Here is a 15734-nt window from a genome sequence, read left to right as displayed (position 1 = left end):
CCGTTTTGGTTTAACATGACAACTTGCCTAACTGCTTTGATGGAGGAAAGATTTGGAACATACATTTTACTTTGTTCTGGCAAAACATGGACCTTCTAAATGTACTTGCTAGATCTTGATCAAACCTAACAATATCACAATTACTGGGACCAAAAGGCAACATTCAGCACCAATGCACTACCTCAGCATTCATTGTCTAATTGTAAAGTTATAACACTAATACATTGATGGTACAACTTCTAAAATCTTAATTTTGTTTTACATCCATGCATTTTTTAGGTATGGTATCTAACCAAACATTTTAGCTGGAAACTGTGGACCCACTGCTAGCTCAGTATTCCAATTTCATTTCATTAGATATTTTAGACAACTTCAGGGCAGTTCAGCTGAAAGTTAAAATTGATGAGGTCAGTAAATGATGACAAAGCTCACCCAAAAGTGAACAATGTCTGTAACACACAAACCTGTGACATTGACACTACAGAAACCACTTTCCCTACTTTATTTTCTTTGTATGGTCAAATGTTTACATTTGCATTCTGTAATACTATAAACATTTCTATAGATGCATGTATTTTTGTTTTATAATGCTTTACTGGTTACATAACCTCAGCCAAGTCTTGTTTTGTCCTTTGTAAGCTTTAGCTGAGGGGAAATGTGCCAATTTGTACATGAAGAAAAAATTGTTCTGATACAATACATAAAGTTCAAAAAACATTTTGTATGCAATGCAAGAGTTTGCACTTTTATTTTGTCAAATGACTGAAATCTCAAACACCAGATGAAACAATTATATTGTTTTTAGAAAAAAAATTTCGGTTAAAATCAGCAAACACTTATAGATACAGATTCCATAATATGCACTCAAATTGAGTGCTGTCCCAGAACCTGATTCCTCTCAGTACTTGTTAAACTGTCAACACATAGAATACAAACATTATCCCAGAAACCGAACTCTGTGCTCCTTGCTGCTGCCAGCATTTTACATAAAGTCTGTGTTGAAATCATATGCGTCATCATTGTTGTTGTTTTTCTGTTGAATTGAAGTCAGGTCGTTGTTGATGGGGACAAACTTTACTGTTTTAGCTGATTTGCCTATAGGAGATAAAAGAAAAACCAAGACTTGAAGAAAATGACACAAAGCGACAGTTAAAAGGTAGTCTTAATACAACATACCTTTGCTCTTCTCTGTTGATTGACATATCTGTGTCAGCATCGTGGAATCAGGGGTTTCAACCTCGGGCTTAAAAACAAAAGGTCCAATCAATATTTTAACATCATACTCATTTACAGTATTCTGAGGTATTAATGCACACCGATTTGTGATATAATTTGTAAATTATATCAAACAGAATTAAGGCCCAAAACACACTCTTTGCAAGTCAAGTGAATGCAAATGCTTCTAGCTACGCAAACTCAATTTCTGGTGTTGCTTTCCAAAATGTGTTAGACCTCGACAGAGCGCAGCAGTTGGGCTCTGAAAGTAAAAAATCCCATTCATTTCTGCCATAGGTGACTTTTGTTTTGATTACTTATAAAAAAAACTTTAAAGACAGACCTACCATGAGCTCTGAGGCTGTAAATAAACGGTATATGCTTCTGTTGAAGCTATCAGTCTGCTTTATTTGAAAATTTTTTTTTAAACATTGTGTTTAATAGTGGAACAAGAACTACATTATCCATGATCTTAAAGAAAAACGCTCCAGAGAAACACACAAGGCAGTGATCACCCACTTGTATGACATACTGTGAATGATGCAATTGAGATGGTCTTCCTACACTCTAAAACCACTTTATTTGTAAATGTATGAATACTTAAAAATATTTTTATTGCTATTAAATTCAGTTATATCATATGCAATGCTTCATGGGATTGTAGTTCATGCCCTCATGAAATAAATTAAGTACAGTCTTGTACCTCTGTCTTTTTCCTATTTTCAAAAAAATGTTTTTTTTTTTTTTCTTCCTTCAAATCAAAGTTATGTTGTGAGTCACATCAGAGCTGGTTGGTTTGGCTCTTTTACAAAAGATTTTATGAAACCCCCATGGAAGTGAATGGGAAAAATACTTCTGGAACCAAAACAGCTGAAATAGCGGGTGGGCACTGTTGCCCACTATTCTTACTGCAACTAAAGTATGCATTGCATACTTTTAAGTTAAACTGTTGTTAAACAGTTAGCTATGTGAAAAACAACATTGGTTTAATGGTGCAGCCAGTTGATGTTAAAGGGATAGTTCACCCAAAAATTAAGTTTCTCTCATTATTTACTCACCCTCATGATGTCCCAGGTGTGTAGGACTGACTTTCTTCACCAAAACACATTTGAAGAAAAATCTTACCTCAGTAGGTCCTCAAAATGCAAGTGAATGGAGATTTCTCTTTTGAAGCTCCAAAAATCAAAGACAGTCAGCATAACGTCATCGATACGACTCCAGCATTTAAATTAATGTCTAAGCGATACGATCACTTGTGGTGCGAAGAAAAAAAAAAGTAATATTTAAGTACTTTAAGTGTAAACCATCGCTTCCGTTAAACTTCACAAGAGGGTGGAGTCCAAGCAGACTCTCGTGTGACGTACAGTGCATTTGGAAAGCATTCAGACCCCTTTATTTTTTTGCACATTTTGTTATGATACAGCCTTGTGCTAAAATGCTTTACATTTTTTTTCCACATCAATCTACACTGCATACTCAATGACAAAGCAAAAACGTATTTATTAAAAATAAAAAAATTACATAAGTATTCAGACCTTTTGCTATGACACTTGAAATTTAGCTCAGGTGCATCCCATTTTTCTGGATCATCTTTGAGATAATTCTACACCTTGATTGGAGTCCACCTGTGGCAATTTAAATTGATTGGACATGATTTGGAAAGGCACACACCTTTCTATATAAGGTGTTACAGCTGAAAACGCATATCAGAGCAAAAACCAAGCCATGAGGTCAAAAGGAACTGCCTGCAGAGCTCAGAGACAGAATTGTGTTAAGGCACAGATCTGGGGAAGGCTACAAAAAATGTTTGGCTGCATTGAAGGTTCCCAAGAGCACAGTGGCCTTCATAATTCTTAAATGGAAGTCTGGAACAACCAGGACTCTTCCTAGAGCTGGCCACCTGGCCAAACTGAGCAATCGGGAGAAGAGCCTTGGTAAGAGATGTGACCAATAACTTGATGGTCACTCTGTTTGAGCTCCAGAGATCATGTGTGGAGATGGGAGAAACTTGCAGAAGGACAACCATCACTGCAACACTCCACCGATCTGGGCTTTTTGGCAGAGTGGCCAGACGGAAGCCTCTCCTCAGTGCAAGACAAAAAAAAAACCCTAAAAGACTCTCAGACTGTGAGATACAAGATTCTCTGGTCTGATGAAATTAAGATTGAACTGTTTGGCCTCAATTACAAGCATCATGTCTGGAGGAAACCAGGCACCACTCATCACCTGCGCAATACCATCCCAATGGTGAGGCATGGTGATGGTAGCTTCATGCTGTGGGGGTGTTTTTCAGTGGCAGGGACTGGGGGACTGGTCAGGGTTGAAGGAAAGCTGAATGCAGCAAAATACAGAGATATCCTTAATGAAAACCTGGTCCAGAGCGCTCAGGTCCTCAGACTGGGCCGAAGGTTCACCTTCCAAAATGACAATGACCCTAAGCACACAGCCAAGACAACGCAAGAGTGGCTTAGGGACAACTCTGTGAATGTCCTTGAGTGGCCCAACCAGAGCACTGGACTTGAACCCAATCGAACTTCTCTGGACCTGAAAATAGCTGTCCAATGATGGTCTCCATCCAACTTGACACAGCTTGAGAGGATCTGCGGAGAAGAGTAGCAGAAAATCCCCAAATCCAGGTGTGCAAAGCTTGTTGCATCATACCCAAAAAGACTTGAGGCTGTAATCGCTGCCAAATGTGCTGCAACTAAGTACTGAGATAAGGGTCTGAATACTTATGTCAATGTGACATTTCAGTTTTTTTCTTTTAATAAATTTTCAAAGTTATCAAAAATCTGGTTTTTGCTTTGTCATTATGGGTATGGAGTGTAGATTGATGTGAAAAAAATAAATAATTTAAAGCATTTTAGCATAAGGCTGCAACATAACAAAATGTGAAAAAATTAAAGGGGTCTGAATATTTTCTGAATGCACTGTATTCTGTTGCTATGATACAGAGGTAATTTCACATTCTCCACTCGGTTGAGACATCCAGGACAAGCACACAAACACACCATTGTGAGTAAAGAAACAGATAAATACAGATCTAAACCAAAACCAACCAAGCTTCTGTACAGCATTCCTCCTACACAGCTGAAAACAGCACTGCTCTTCAGGCTGTCACACGTGCGTCAGTTCTCACGTGTTTCAAATGCCAATACGATTGTCTCACACGTGCTTACCGCTGCAAAACGGAAGTGATGATTCAGAGTTTTAAAAAGTACTTTAATATTTATCTTTTTAGCACCAAAAGCAATCGTGTCACTTTAGAAGACATTGATTTAACCGCTGGAGTCGTACTGATGGCGTTTATGCTGTCTGTGATTTTTGGAGCTTCAAAAGAGAAATCGCCATCCGCTTGCATTTCAAGGACCTACGGAGAAGAGATGTTTCTCTATTTTTCTTCAAATGTGTTCCGGTGATGAAAGAAAGTCATACATATCTGGGATATCATGAGGGTGAGTAAATAATGAGAGAATCTTCATTTTTGGGTGAACTATCCCTTTAACATCAACTGGATGCACCATTAAACCAATGTTGTTTTTCACATAGCTAACTGTCTAACAACAGTTTAAAAGTATGCAATGTATACTTGTGTTGCAGTAAGAATAGAGTGGGGGCATCAGTGCCCACCCGCTATTTCGGCTGTTTTGGTTCCAGAAGTATTTTCACGTTCATTTTCATAAAATCTTTTGTAAAAGAGCCAAACCAACCAGCTCTGAGGTGAATCACAACATTTCAAACTTTGATTTGAAACAAATAAAATATTTGAAAATAGGAAAATGACAAAAGTACATCACTGTACTTAACATCTTTCATGAGGGCATGAACTACAATACCAGGAAGCATTGCATATGACATAACTGAATTAAAATATACAACTATTGATTTAAAGTTGTAAATTATAGAAATAATTTTAATTTTCATTGCAAAATATTCAGATTTTTAATGATCACTACCTATGAACACATGCATCTTATGCATTCCTAACTGTCAAATGCATCAGAGCTTTCTCTATTGTGTAAGTGCCCTAACGCTTGTTGCACATGTACAAAGGGACAGCACACTTGCAATGGCCAAGCATTTGTATCTGCATACTTGCATAGAGTATGTATGCACAGAGTTAGACTCAAGCAAGTGGACTTCTGTCAGAGAGATCAGAGTTGGATTAGGAGGTCATCAAAGACTTCTGTGAACAACAGACTCATCATTTCAGATAACAGAAGGCGCTTCAGAGGTAAAATGTGTCATTACTGATCATTTCCTAGTCTCTCATATGAAGTACCTCCTTTATGTTGGCCGTCATGTCCATCACCTCCACATCTGCTGTTGTTGACGATGTTGGAATCTCTTTAGGCAGCTCACTGACACTCAAAACACCAGCAGTGAAACCCTTTGAGTTAAAACTTATGCTGCTTGCTAGATTTGGAAACCGCACACCTGACAACAGTTACATTTTATGTTTAGGTTCCACCCCATACATTTTTAGTTTTTTCTGAAAAGTTCAATGAACTGCAAAATTAATACCATAGGAAGATAAAAAATTTTTTTTTATTGAAATCAATTCATGAAATCTGAGATTTACCTTTGATAACATCCTCATTGCCTTTCCGCACTTTGTCCATATCCAAACCTGACTGCAGATCTGTCACCATGGCATCAGAGAGGAAGGAGGGGAGGCCCAGTCGCTCTGGAACTCTACTGTGGTAGCTAAGTTTAGCCCTAACACAATGTCACAGGAAGAAATATTCATCAAAGCAGCACAACGAATTTACAATGCTTAAGCTTGTGGGGTAAAAAGATCTCAGTAAGGGCAGAGTACATTGTGAGGGCTCCCAGCAGATTTTTTATTTTTTTTTTCATATGGAAATCCTTAATGCTCATATGGTCATGGCTCACATTGTGTGAGAGGTTTTACAATTGGCGCAGATCAGCTTAAGATCTCCCAATAATTTTTAAACATGTCAAAAAAATTGGAGTACTGAAAACAACAGAAGTTTTCACAATTTCATGCCGAAGTGCCTTTAGCTTTGTGAAGCTTCACTGATTATATGCAGGTAAATGGATTATGTACTGTATAAATATGGCAATTACAAGCACACAATCTCTGAAAACTATATTAACTGTTCATGAAGCTTTTACACATTTTGAAAAAATAGGTGTTACAACTGTGTAGACTTTCCCAGGCCATGGCAGTGACAAGGAAAGCAATCTCATCCTCTGACTAGGTAGCACAAAAATGCATGCAGTTTTCATCAGAACTCGCCAGGTCGTACAATCATGTACCACTGCTTCTCTAAGATTATTTATATCAGGTAAATTGACTGACTCAAACGGGCAAGGGCACACAACCTCCCGATTGACCAAATTCGCACCATGTATGCCCACCCTAGCAGAGATATTTTAGCATCTAAACTTATGATGACTGTTGGCCAAAACTAACCCTGTCCATTCATTGAGGAATGTTGTCGCTGCCAGCTCTGTGTTTGGTACTCCACCTTTCTGCAGGAAGCCTCGTTTCTTGGCAAATGTGGTCAAGAACTCCAAAGAGTTTCTGTAGTCTGGGACATTATATTGCAGCATTATCTGAAACAGACATATGAAAAGGTATGTAAAACTACTTAAAGGAATGTTCTGTGCTTAAAACAAGTTAAAGATGCTGTCAGCGATTTTTTTATTTTTTTCATTGTATTGAATGGTATGCAGAAAATGTTCCTACTCGCTGAAAGATATCACTAAGACCTGAAATATCTCACTGGTCTCTCTGACAGCACTAGACTGTGTAAACAGCAAACAAAAATATGACTGCAAGCCACGGACACATTCTTTATTCAGAAAATCAGAAGACTTTGATGTGCTTTCTGCCTGTCAACCATTTTGTGTGTTCTCATAGAGCAGTACTTGAAGCCAAAGTCTCTGTTGAAGTGGATCATTCAGGTTTAACTCCATATTCAGGTTCATAACAGTTGTCAGTTGAGGGTCTCAATGGTACAACGGTATGGGAAAGAGGGTGCATGTCTAATTCAACTGCTCAGTCTCATGAAGTTCCAGAATGGCCAAATCGCTTAAAGCCCCTTTAAACTTGATGGGCAGCACCTGCAACATGCTGGCAATTACCTCAAAAAATAATTCAGATCTAACCATCTGTTTGCAAAAACAAGCAAAAATTTAGTCTATGGTAACTTACAAAAGGCATTGCTTTTCAAAGGGTTCAAAAGAAATAGAATTTCTTTATAATTTCTTTTAAACACACTGGAAAGCAGTGGTCTTAAGCACATTACCTTAGGCACTATTTTTGCTTGTTTTTACAAACAGATGCATGTGTATACATTGTATATGGTCTAAGAAATAAAGGATGTTTGCATAAATGTGACAAAGTCATCTTGAATATAACAAAAATGTTCTCCTTACATGTTGCTGATTGCACTGTTTGAGTAGAGTCCTGACTGCTTCCAGCGGACTCTCCTCTTTCTCCTCCACCTGCAGGCTCCTGAGAGCCATCACATCGCCTGGGTTACAAGGGGCCGCCACGATCCCTGGGCTGTCAATCATCTTCACTCTCTTAGAAATATGCACTTCCTGCATACATCTGTATGGAAGGGGGAAGAATTTTTTGAGAGCAGTTTTACAGTGCCTTTTAAGTACATGCAGTAGAAATGCATAGTGGGATTTGAAGTTCAGTGTTGGATTGATTGTAGACTTCATGTCATGCTCAGATCAATAGGAGTTCATCATGCTTCAAATTCACGTCAACATGCAGGGTTCCCACACCTTTTGACCAATGAATTTCCATGACTTTTCCAGTTGTAGTGGAATTAAAATGTTGTTTTGCTGTGGATTTCCATTTGTATTTTAGGAACCATTCCTTGAAATGTATAGATTTAAACAATTGTACTTATTGGAGACATTTGTAAACGAATAAGAGAAGAAACATCTAAGATTTGAATGTACCCCCTTGAAGGAAGGCCACTTCGTATATCATCAACTGTAGTTACCTAGTAACGTTTGTCTCCCAATGAATCACACAGGTGGTTACCCTCAATGAACAGACTGAAATATTTTGGAGCAATGCTCCAACTATATAAAAAAATTAACTGACAAAAATGTACATTACTTTTAGATTATTTCAAAATTCCATTATCAGGCCCTTAAATCACAAATTTTGAAATGTCCTGGTTTACAGGCTTTCAATGATTGTGGGAACCCTGTACATGGTAATAACAAAAAAATTGAAAAGCTTTACCTGGTCAGTCCTCTCTGTACACCAACATTGCATGCTCTGATTTCTTTCAGACTATTGATGATGCTGCTTTTTCCAACATTAGGGAAACCTGAAGAAGGAACAATGAAAGGCAGCTTAATATTGGATTATTTGTGTTACAAAGTGTTAGAGTCTATTAGTATCAGCAATGACTTATACTAGGTACAGGAGTCATCATATCTCCTTTAAGGTAAAAATTCACATGAGGCCTAATGGTCTAAGAATGGAATCTGACATGATACAAGTTTCTATCACCGTAACAGTATACAGCAAAAAAGTTGCACAGCAGCAAATGTAAACAACTTAACTTTGCTTCTGTTTTACACCCCTTAAATTGAATATTCCGGGTTCAATACGGATTGCCGCTGTTGCTGTTCACTTCCATTTAAAGTGCCACACTAACCCAGATTTTTGCTTTTTGTAAAGGAGGGACAAGTCGATGTAAATTTTTGTGGTAATCAACATTATGCCACAAATGCTGCTGATTGAGCTTAACTTGTATTGAACCTGGAAATATTCCTCTAATAACTAAATTAATACATCACCCCTTAAAATGTTATCTTTAATTGTTTAGAAAACATCCCAAACTCCATAATTTTGCATTCTCCATCTGTTTTTCTCACATGTAAACAAAGAAAGACAGTCTGGTCCACTAACAGCCAGCCATGCAAATATACAGCATCTAAAACAGTATAGCAGAATCTCTACCGGTTGACATTTCTACCGTTGCATGGCATATAGCGTCATACAGCCCAGCCCTCCATACAATTTAACAAACCTTACCGACAACACCAATTTTGAGCATGCTCTCATCATCTTTCTTGTTAGCCAAATCACAAAGTGCCTGTAGAAGAGAATCACTGCCAAAACATGAAGCTGCTCTGCTATGATCCAAAACAGCATTAGCTGCTCTCTGCTTTTTCTGTTGCTGTGTAAGAGAATAAGATGGCAACTTTGAAGATCAGCTTCTTGAATTAAGACAAAATGTTAAGTCTAGAAGGGCCCAGCACTCTTACACACCACAGTTCTGTCCTGCAGTTGTGTTGATGCTTTGAAGACAAAGGTTGGGCATTCAGCTTCAAGGTATTTGAGCCATTTCTCTAGGTTCTCTTTAGGAACAAGATCTATAAAAGAAAAATCATTTTTAAGAATCAAATTCCATTTGTCAATGAAACATCTAAAAGGTCAAATGCAATACTAAGGGGTCTGTACCTATTTTGTTCAATAAGAACAAGAGTTTTTTCTTTCCCTCATGTTTCAGGACGGTTTCCTCTAGCTGAGGACAGCGGCAGCCCAGAGGGTCCCTGGCGTCTAAGACTTCCACTATCACATCAGAAGCTTCAATCACCTGGAGAAGAATTTAATGGAACTTAAGATCAACCTTGTGAATGATGACTCTGGCCATGTTCGAACATATTTGAGTCAATGTGAAGTGAAGTTTGTCAACTTGCCTTATTCAGCTCGCAGCATCTAAACAATTTAGCACTTTTTTCTTTAGCTGCTGTGGCCTTTGCTTCTTTAGCTGCTGTGGCCTTTGCTTCTTTAGCTTTCTCCCCCTGCAAGTGGACAATGAAGCTTAAGGTGAAAATTAAGGTCGGTGTGTTATTTATGCATTTTCAGTATTTATACCTCTCTCACCTTTTTAGATTTCTTAGCAGTGGGTTCAGCTTCAGCCGCTTTTCCCTTCTTCCTCTTCGCTGCTCTTTCTTGCTGCTTTGTAATCTTTTTTTGCTCTTTCAAGGCTTCAAGCTGTAAGAACCACATTTAATGATGCATTTGTTTAGTGAAGAGATACAACCTGCTGTGCAGTGATTGTCCAGTAACGAAAGATGCATTTGCACTGCACAGATCAGATCTTTTGACCGTATCTGTTTTTTTTTTTTTTATTATCCCGTCCGTTTACGTTCACTTAAAGCCTATGGGGCTTTCACTCATTTGTATATTGATTTATGCTCATTTCATTGCAAGTTTGAAATGTCTGCTCGCTGCAAATGCATACTTGAAATTTTACAGTTGCTTGAGGTCTTGTATTTCCAGAATAACATTGTTACGTATTCACAGATATATACACAATCTTGTTATAGCGGATTTTAATGTCAGAAATAAGAGGAGAATCGGGTAATTGAGTGTTTAGATGCAGCCCAACAATTTTTGGTTCCCAGAACATTCTGGCTGGTTTTTGGTGTCTTTACAGAAATAGAACCGTTTGTTTTAGGTTGATCACGATGGTTCCCCTTACGTTCCCTTAACCTCTTAATTTCTAGAAACATTCAGCAACCATGCTGCCACCTCAATAAACAGACAAGCATCGATAGATTATTTTTTATAATCAATTATAATTATTATATAATCATTAAAATAAGGCACAAAACATTTTGGAAGACTATTCTATCTTCAACCCAGCTGTGTGTAATCAACACTAAAAATTGAGCCTTGTTTTTCAGTTCCCTAAAACACTGCCTCAGCACCATTAATATGCAGATATTGAAGGAAATTATTCCAAATAACCAATGACTTAAACAATAGTGTGTTTATAAAATCTGAAATTTATTGACCGACATTAAAAATCAAATAAGCAATCAATAAACTATTAAATTAACCTTAACAAGGCTAATGTTTGATTAATTACCACTGTGTACAGTTTAGCAGAGACATCTGTTTCTGTTCATTTGTAGTCAATAAACAACAAAACTCAATTAAATATGAGTGAAATCTGTGTCAAATAAATAACATTTATAGTATCACATTTAAAAGTTATTATTTATTAAGGAAAGCATTAAAAGATTCTCAGTCATTGAGTCAATCCCAGAATGACCATTAATTTTTTTTAAATTGCTCAAGAGTAAGAATTTCTGTGGCTGAACAAAGCACGTGTGGATCAAATGTGCATTCACATATAGCTATCAGACAGCGACTAATGTAAGAAGATTAGGTATTGAGGTATATTCTTGAATGCTTTTCTTATGTTCATTATAATGCGTTCAATTCCCATTTACTATAATAATTGTTTTACTTTTAATGAAATACTAATACTGCACTAAATTCAATCATTGTTCTCTGTCAACCTCTATGCAATGTTTAAGAAAAATAATGAAAATTAATGAAAACTGTGAATGAAAAATGAAACCTAAAATAACCATTAGATGTTATTTTAAAGTTGTCCCACAAATACCTCCCTGTAACGTTCTGGGAAGGTTAGTTTATGGTTATAAAAATAGAAACTATATATAAAATACAAAATAAGCATTAGAGAATGTTCTGAATAAGTTCTTAAGTAATGTTAGGAACTGGTTCCCAAAATTAAAAAAAACAAAACAAATGGGAACCATATGCTAACATTAGGGGAACATTATGTGTTTTGCTGGGAGGTCAGATGTTATGTACAGTCCATTCAGAAAGTATTCAGACCCCTTCATTTTTTCACATTTTGTTATGTTGCAGCCTTATGCTAAAATGCTTTAATTTTTATTTTATCACATCAATCTACACTCCATACCCATAAAGACAAAGCAAGAAACAGATTTTTGATAACTTTGTAAACTTATTAAAAAGAAAAAACTGAAATATCACATTGATATAAGTATACAGACCCTTTGCTATGACACTTGAAATTTAGCTCAGGTGCATCCCATTTCTCTGGATCATCTTTGAGATGTTTCAACACTTTGATTGGAGTCCACCTGTGGCAAATTCAATTGATTGGACATGATTTTGAAAGGCATGCATCCATCTATAAAAGGTCTCACAGCTAAAAATGCATATCAGAGCAAAAACCAAGCCATGAGGTCAAAGGAACTGCCTGCAGAGCTCAGAGACAGGACTGTTTCGAGGCACAGATCTGGGGAAGGCGATATATAGTTATATAAAAAAAAGAAGAAAAAAAAAAAAAGAGCACAGTGGCCTCCATAATTCTTAAATGTAAGTTTGGAACAACCAGGACTCTTCCTAGAGCTGGCCGCCCGGCCAAACTGAGCAATCGGGAAAAGAGCCTTGGTAAGAGATGTGACCAATAACTCGATGGTCACTCTGTTTGTGCGAGATGGGAGAAACTTGCAGAAGGACAACCATCACTGCAACACTCCACCGATCTGGGCTTTTTGGCAGAGTGGCCAGACGGAAGCCTCTCCTCAGTGCAAGACACAAAAAAACACCTAAAGGACTCTCAGACTGTGAGACACAACATTCTCTGGTCTGATGAAATTAAGATTGAACTGTTTGGCCTCAATTACAAGCATCATGTCTGGAGGAAACCAGGCACCACTCATCACCTGCGCAATACCATCCCAATGGTGAGGCATGGTGATGGTAGCTTCATGCTGTGGGGGTGTTTTTCAGTGGCAGGGACTGGGGGACTGGTCAGGGTTGAAGGAAAGCTGAATGCAGCAAAATACAGAGATATCCTTAATGAAAACCTGGTCCAGAGCGCTCAGGACCTCAGACTGGGCCGAAGGTTCACCTTCCAAAATGACAATGACCCTAAGCACACAGCCAAGACAACGCAAGAGTGGCTTAGGGACAACTCTGTGAATGTCCTTGAGTGGCCCAACCAGAGCACTGGACTTGAACCCAATCGAACTTCTCTGGACCTGAAAATAGCTGTCCAATGATGGTCTCCATCCAACTTGACACAGCTTGAGAGGATCTGCGGAGAAGAGTAGCAGAAAATCCCCAAATCCAGGTGTGCAAAGCTTGTTGCATCATACCCAAAATGACTTGAGGCTGTAATCGCTGCCAAATGTGCTTCAACTAAGTACTGAGATAAGGGTCTGAATACTTATGTCATTGTGATTTTTTTTCTTTTAAATACATTTAAAGTTATCAAAAATCTGGTTTTTGCTTTGTAATTATGGGGCAGGGAGTGTAGATTGATGTTAATTTTATTCATTTTTTTACATAAAGCATTTTAGCATAAGGTTGCAACATAGCAAAATGTGAAAAACATTAAGTAAATTATTACTTTCTGAATGCACAACTGGAAGTGTCTCAAATCGGATGTGAAAGAAATCCAATATCTTAAGTGTTTTTTGGTGTTTACACACGTGCAACAAAATCTGGGCTGCTTTTCCCAAAAGCATATCAAGTGCAAGTTGATCGTAGAGACCATTGGCGCCAATGGTTTCTATGACTAACTTAGGCTTATGATGTTTTGGGAAATGCATCCCTGATCTGTGCTATGTATCTGTAAGAAGAAAAAAAAAACAGAATAGTTTGACAGAGTAAATGCAGAGTTTATGCAGGTCGTTAAGCTTATTATTACTTGTGGCGTTTGCACGTTGTTTAGAAGGATAAAGTTGTGCAGCTAGTTATGTGCTAGTGTCAGTATTGATCATACTTCCTGTTTCCTCTGTTCAGCTTCTCGAAGCACTTCCTCTTTGAAAGGTGCGCTGTTCGGTACTCCAACATCTTTCTTCGGCTTTCTGCTTATTCCTTTTGTCTTTGCCGCTTTCCGTAGTTTACGGTTGTGTTCTCGAACCTTGACGTGAAAAAAAATTAAACCTTTTAAATAAAATGTTTACGTTGTGCTTAAAGGAATAGTTCACCCAAAAATGAAAATTCTCTCATTTACTCAACCTCATGCCATCCAAAATGTGTATGACTTTCTTTTTTTCTGCAAAACACACACACACAAAGATTTTAAGAAGATCTCAGCTCTGTTGGTCCACACAGTGCAACTAAGTGAATGGTGACCAAAACTTAGAAGCTCCAAAAAAGCATATAAAGGCAGGATAAAAGTAAGCCACACAACTCAAGTGGTTTTATATTTTTGGTCTGTTCCCCCGCAACTATCATATCGCTTCTGAAGACATGGATGGATTTGACCACTGGAGTCATATGGATTAATTTTATTCTGCCTTTATGTCCTTTTTAAAGTTTTGGTCACCACTCACTTGCTTTGTATGGACCTACAGAGCTGAGATATTCTAAAAATCTTTGCTTTTGTTCAGCAGAAACAAAGTAATTCATACACATACGGGGATGGCATTAGGGCGAGTAAATGATGAGAATTTATTTTTGAGTGAACTATTTAGTTAGATTTTAGAATAAAATGTGCTTTTACGTACATACACGAGCACGCGCACACACAATACATAGAAGATATGGTATAATAAAATCACAGAAAAAAAAATAAAACTGGACAAAACTTGCGGGTAAATAGAAAAAAAAACTGAATATTCGAAAGACACCACTTAGCCTACATAACTGTACTGAGGCAGTACCATGATATAGTGATGGTAATACCACTGTACTGAATGATTACCACATTCATATACCATGTTTTTGTTTTTTTTTACAATGTACACGATACATCTAAGGGCACCATGGTAATTTCATGGCACTTTTTTTGTGAGAAAGTTAGTAAGTACACAAATGTGCTTTACTCCAGTTTGTTCACAACTCAAGGACCAAAGCCCAAAATAACTTATGATTCTTAACAGTTGAAATTTCTTACCTTTTTCTGTATTTTGAAGCGTTTGGCGCATGATAACCGCTTGCTCGCCTTCTTCAACTCTACAAGAGAGACACGTGCAATTTACGGTACTGTTTTACCATAGCAGCTGTAATCTAACACAGCTCTTGTTAGTTTGTTTAGGCCTTATAGCGAATAATTACACTAGTGTTGCGCTTTACCTTATGCTAGAATGATTTAAATATGTATTAATGACAGTTATTTTAGAATTATATACTCACTCGGTCTCTTCATATTTCTCACTGCTCCAGCACGCGCTCCTGCCTCACACAGCCCAGCACGTGAGCCTCTTCCTCATTTCCGCTTCCGCCCATGCACTGTGAAGGGTTAATTTTTTTCCCTCTCGCTTTCTTAAGAAATCAATCAGATCAGCCTCAATGTTGAATGTGTCACAGTGAGTCCTCAGACAGCTTACAGAGACAGCTGAGCAGACTCTGACGGTAAGGCCTGCAGCTCGCGCCGCTGTGTGTATTTTCTGCCATGCCTGCTGTTCGTGTTATAATAAAGCTCGCGCATCATCGCGCATAGTGTTGCATGGCCCAGCTCGCCCCAGTGTGTGTGGATGTGTGTATGTGCGTGTCTTTGTTTTTATTCGCCCATGCTGATGCATGTGTCATACAGCTTGACTGTGCAGTGTGCAGACACATGACGGTACGACCATCATCATCATCATCATCATCATCATCATTTTTGCCCCGAACACACTGAGCCCCGCAGACACTGTGAACCCTGCAGACACTGTTGAAGTGGCTTTGCAATGATTATTAGACATGAAAATACATGCATCTGATT

The 15734-nt window shown here is 37.9% G+C and overlaps 2 protein-coding genes across 4 annotated transcripts in view; one reads left to right on the top strand and one right to left on the bottom strand.

Moving 5' to 3' along the window:
• Positions 1–574: 574 nt before the first annotated feature.
• On the bottom strand, positions 575–15265 carry LOC127427801 (guanine nucleotide-binding protein-like 3). The gene is made up of 15 exons (XM_051675591.1): positions 15164–15265; positions 14925–14983; positions 13806–13946; positions 10112–10222; positions 9925–10029; positions 9686–9821; positions 9494–9597; positions 9257–9401; positions 8456–8543; positions 7624–7801; positions 6656–6798; positions 5798–5934; positions 5498–5652; positions 1177–1243; positions 575–1095 (listed from the first exon to the last, which is right to left on the bottom strand). The coding sequence occupies exons 1-15, from the start codon at positions 15174–15176 to the stop codon at positions 983–985; spliced, it is 1695 nt and encodes a 564-aa protein (XP_051531551.1). The 5' UTR covers positions 15177–15265; the 3' UTR covers positions 575–982.
• The window catches only part of pbrm1 (polybromo 1), a 36690-nt gene continuing 36207 nt past the window's right edge, over positions 15252–15734 (top strand). For 2 of the 3 annotated variants that reach the window (XM_051675586.1, XM_051675584.1), the window contains exon 1: positions 15252–15382. The gene's annotated coding sequence lies outside the window, so the exon portion shown is untranslated. The remainder of the gene's footprint in view (positions 15383–15734) is intronic. The other variant, XM_051675585.1, reaches the window with a different exon arrangement.

The sequence above is a fragment of the Myxocyprinus asiaticus genome, chromosome 37 (genome assembly GCF_019703515.2).
Source record: "Myxocyprinus asiaticus isolate MX2 ecotype Aquarium Trade chromosome 37, UBuf_Myxa_2, whole genome shotgun sequence".
Lineage (NCBI taxonomy): Eukaryota > Metazoa > Chordata > Actinopteri > Cypriniformes > Catostomidae > Myxocyprinus > Myxocyprinus asiaticus.
The sequence above is the reverse complement of the archived record's forward strand: the minus strand, read 5'-3'. Positions and strand labels throughout refer to the sequence as shown.

Coding starts and splice junctions, on each gene's coding strand:
- LOC127427801 (XM_051675591.1), bottom strand. Junction 10,030..10,111: donor CTGCTAAGAAATCTAAAAAG/GTGAGAGAGGTA, acceptor GTCCACTTGCAG/GGGGAGAAAGCTAAAGAAGC. Junction 1,096..1,176: donor ATCAACAGAGAAGAGCAAAG/GTATGTTGTATT, acceptor TATCTCCTATAG/GCAAATCAGCTAAAACAGTA.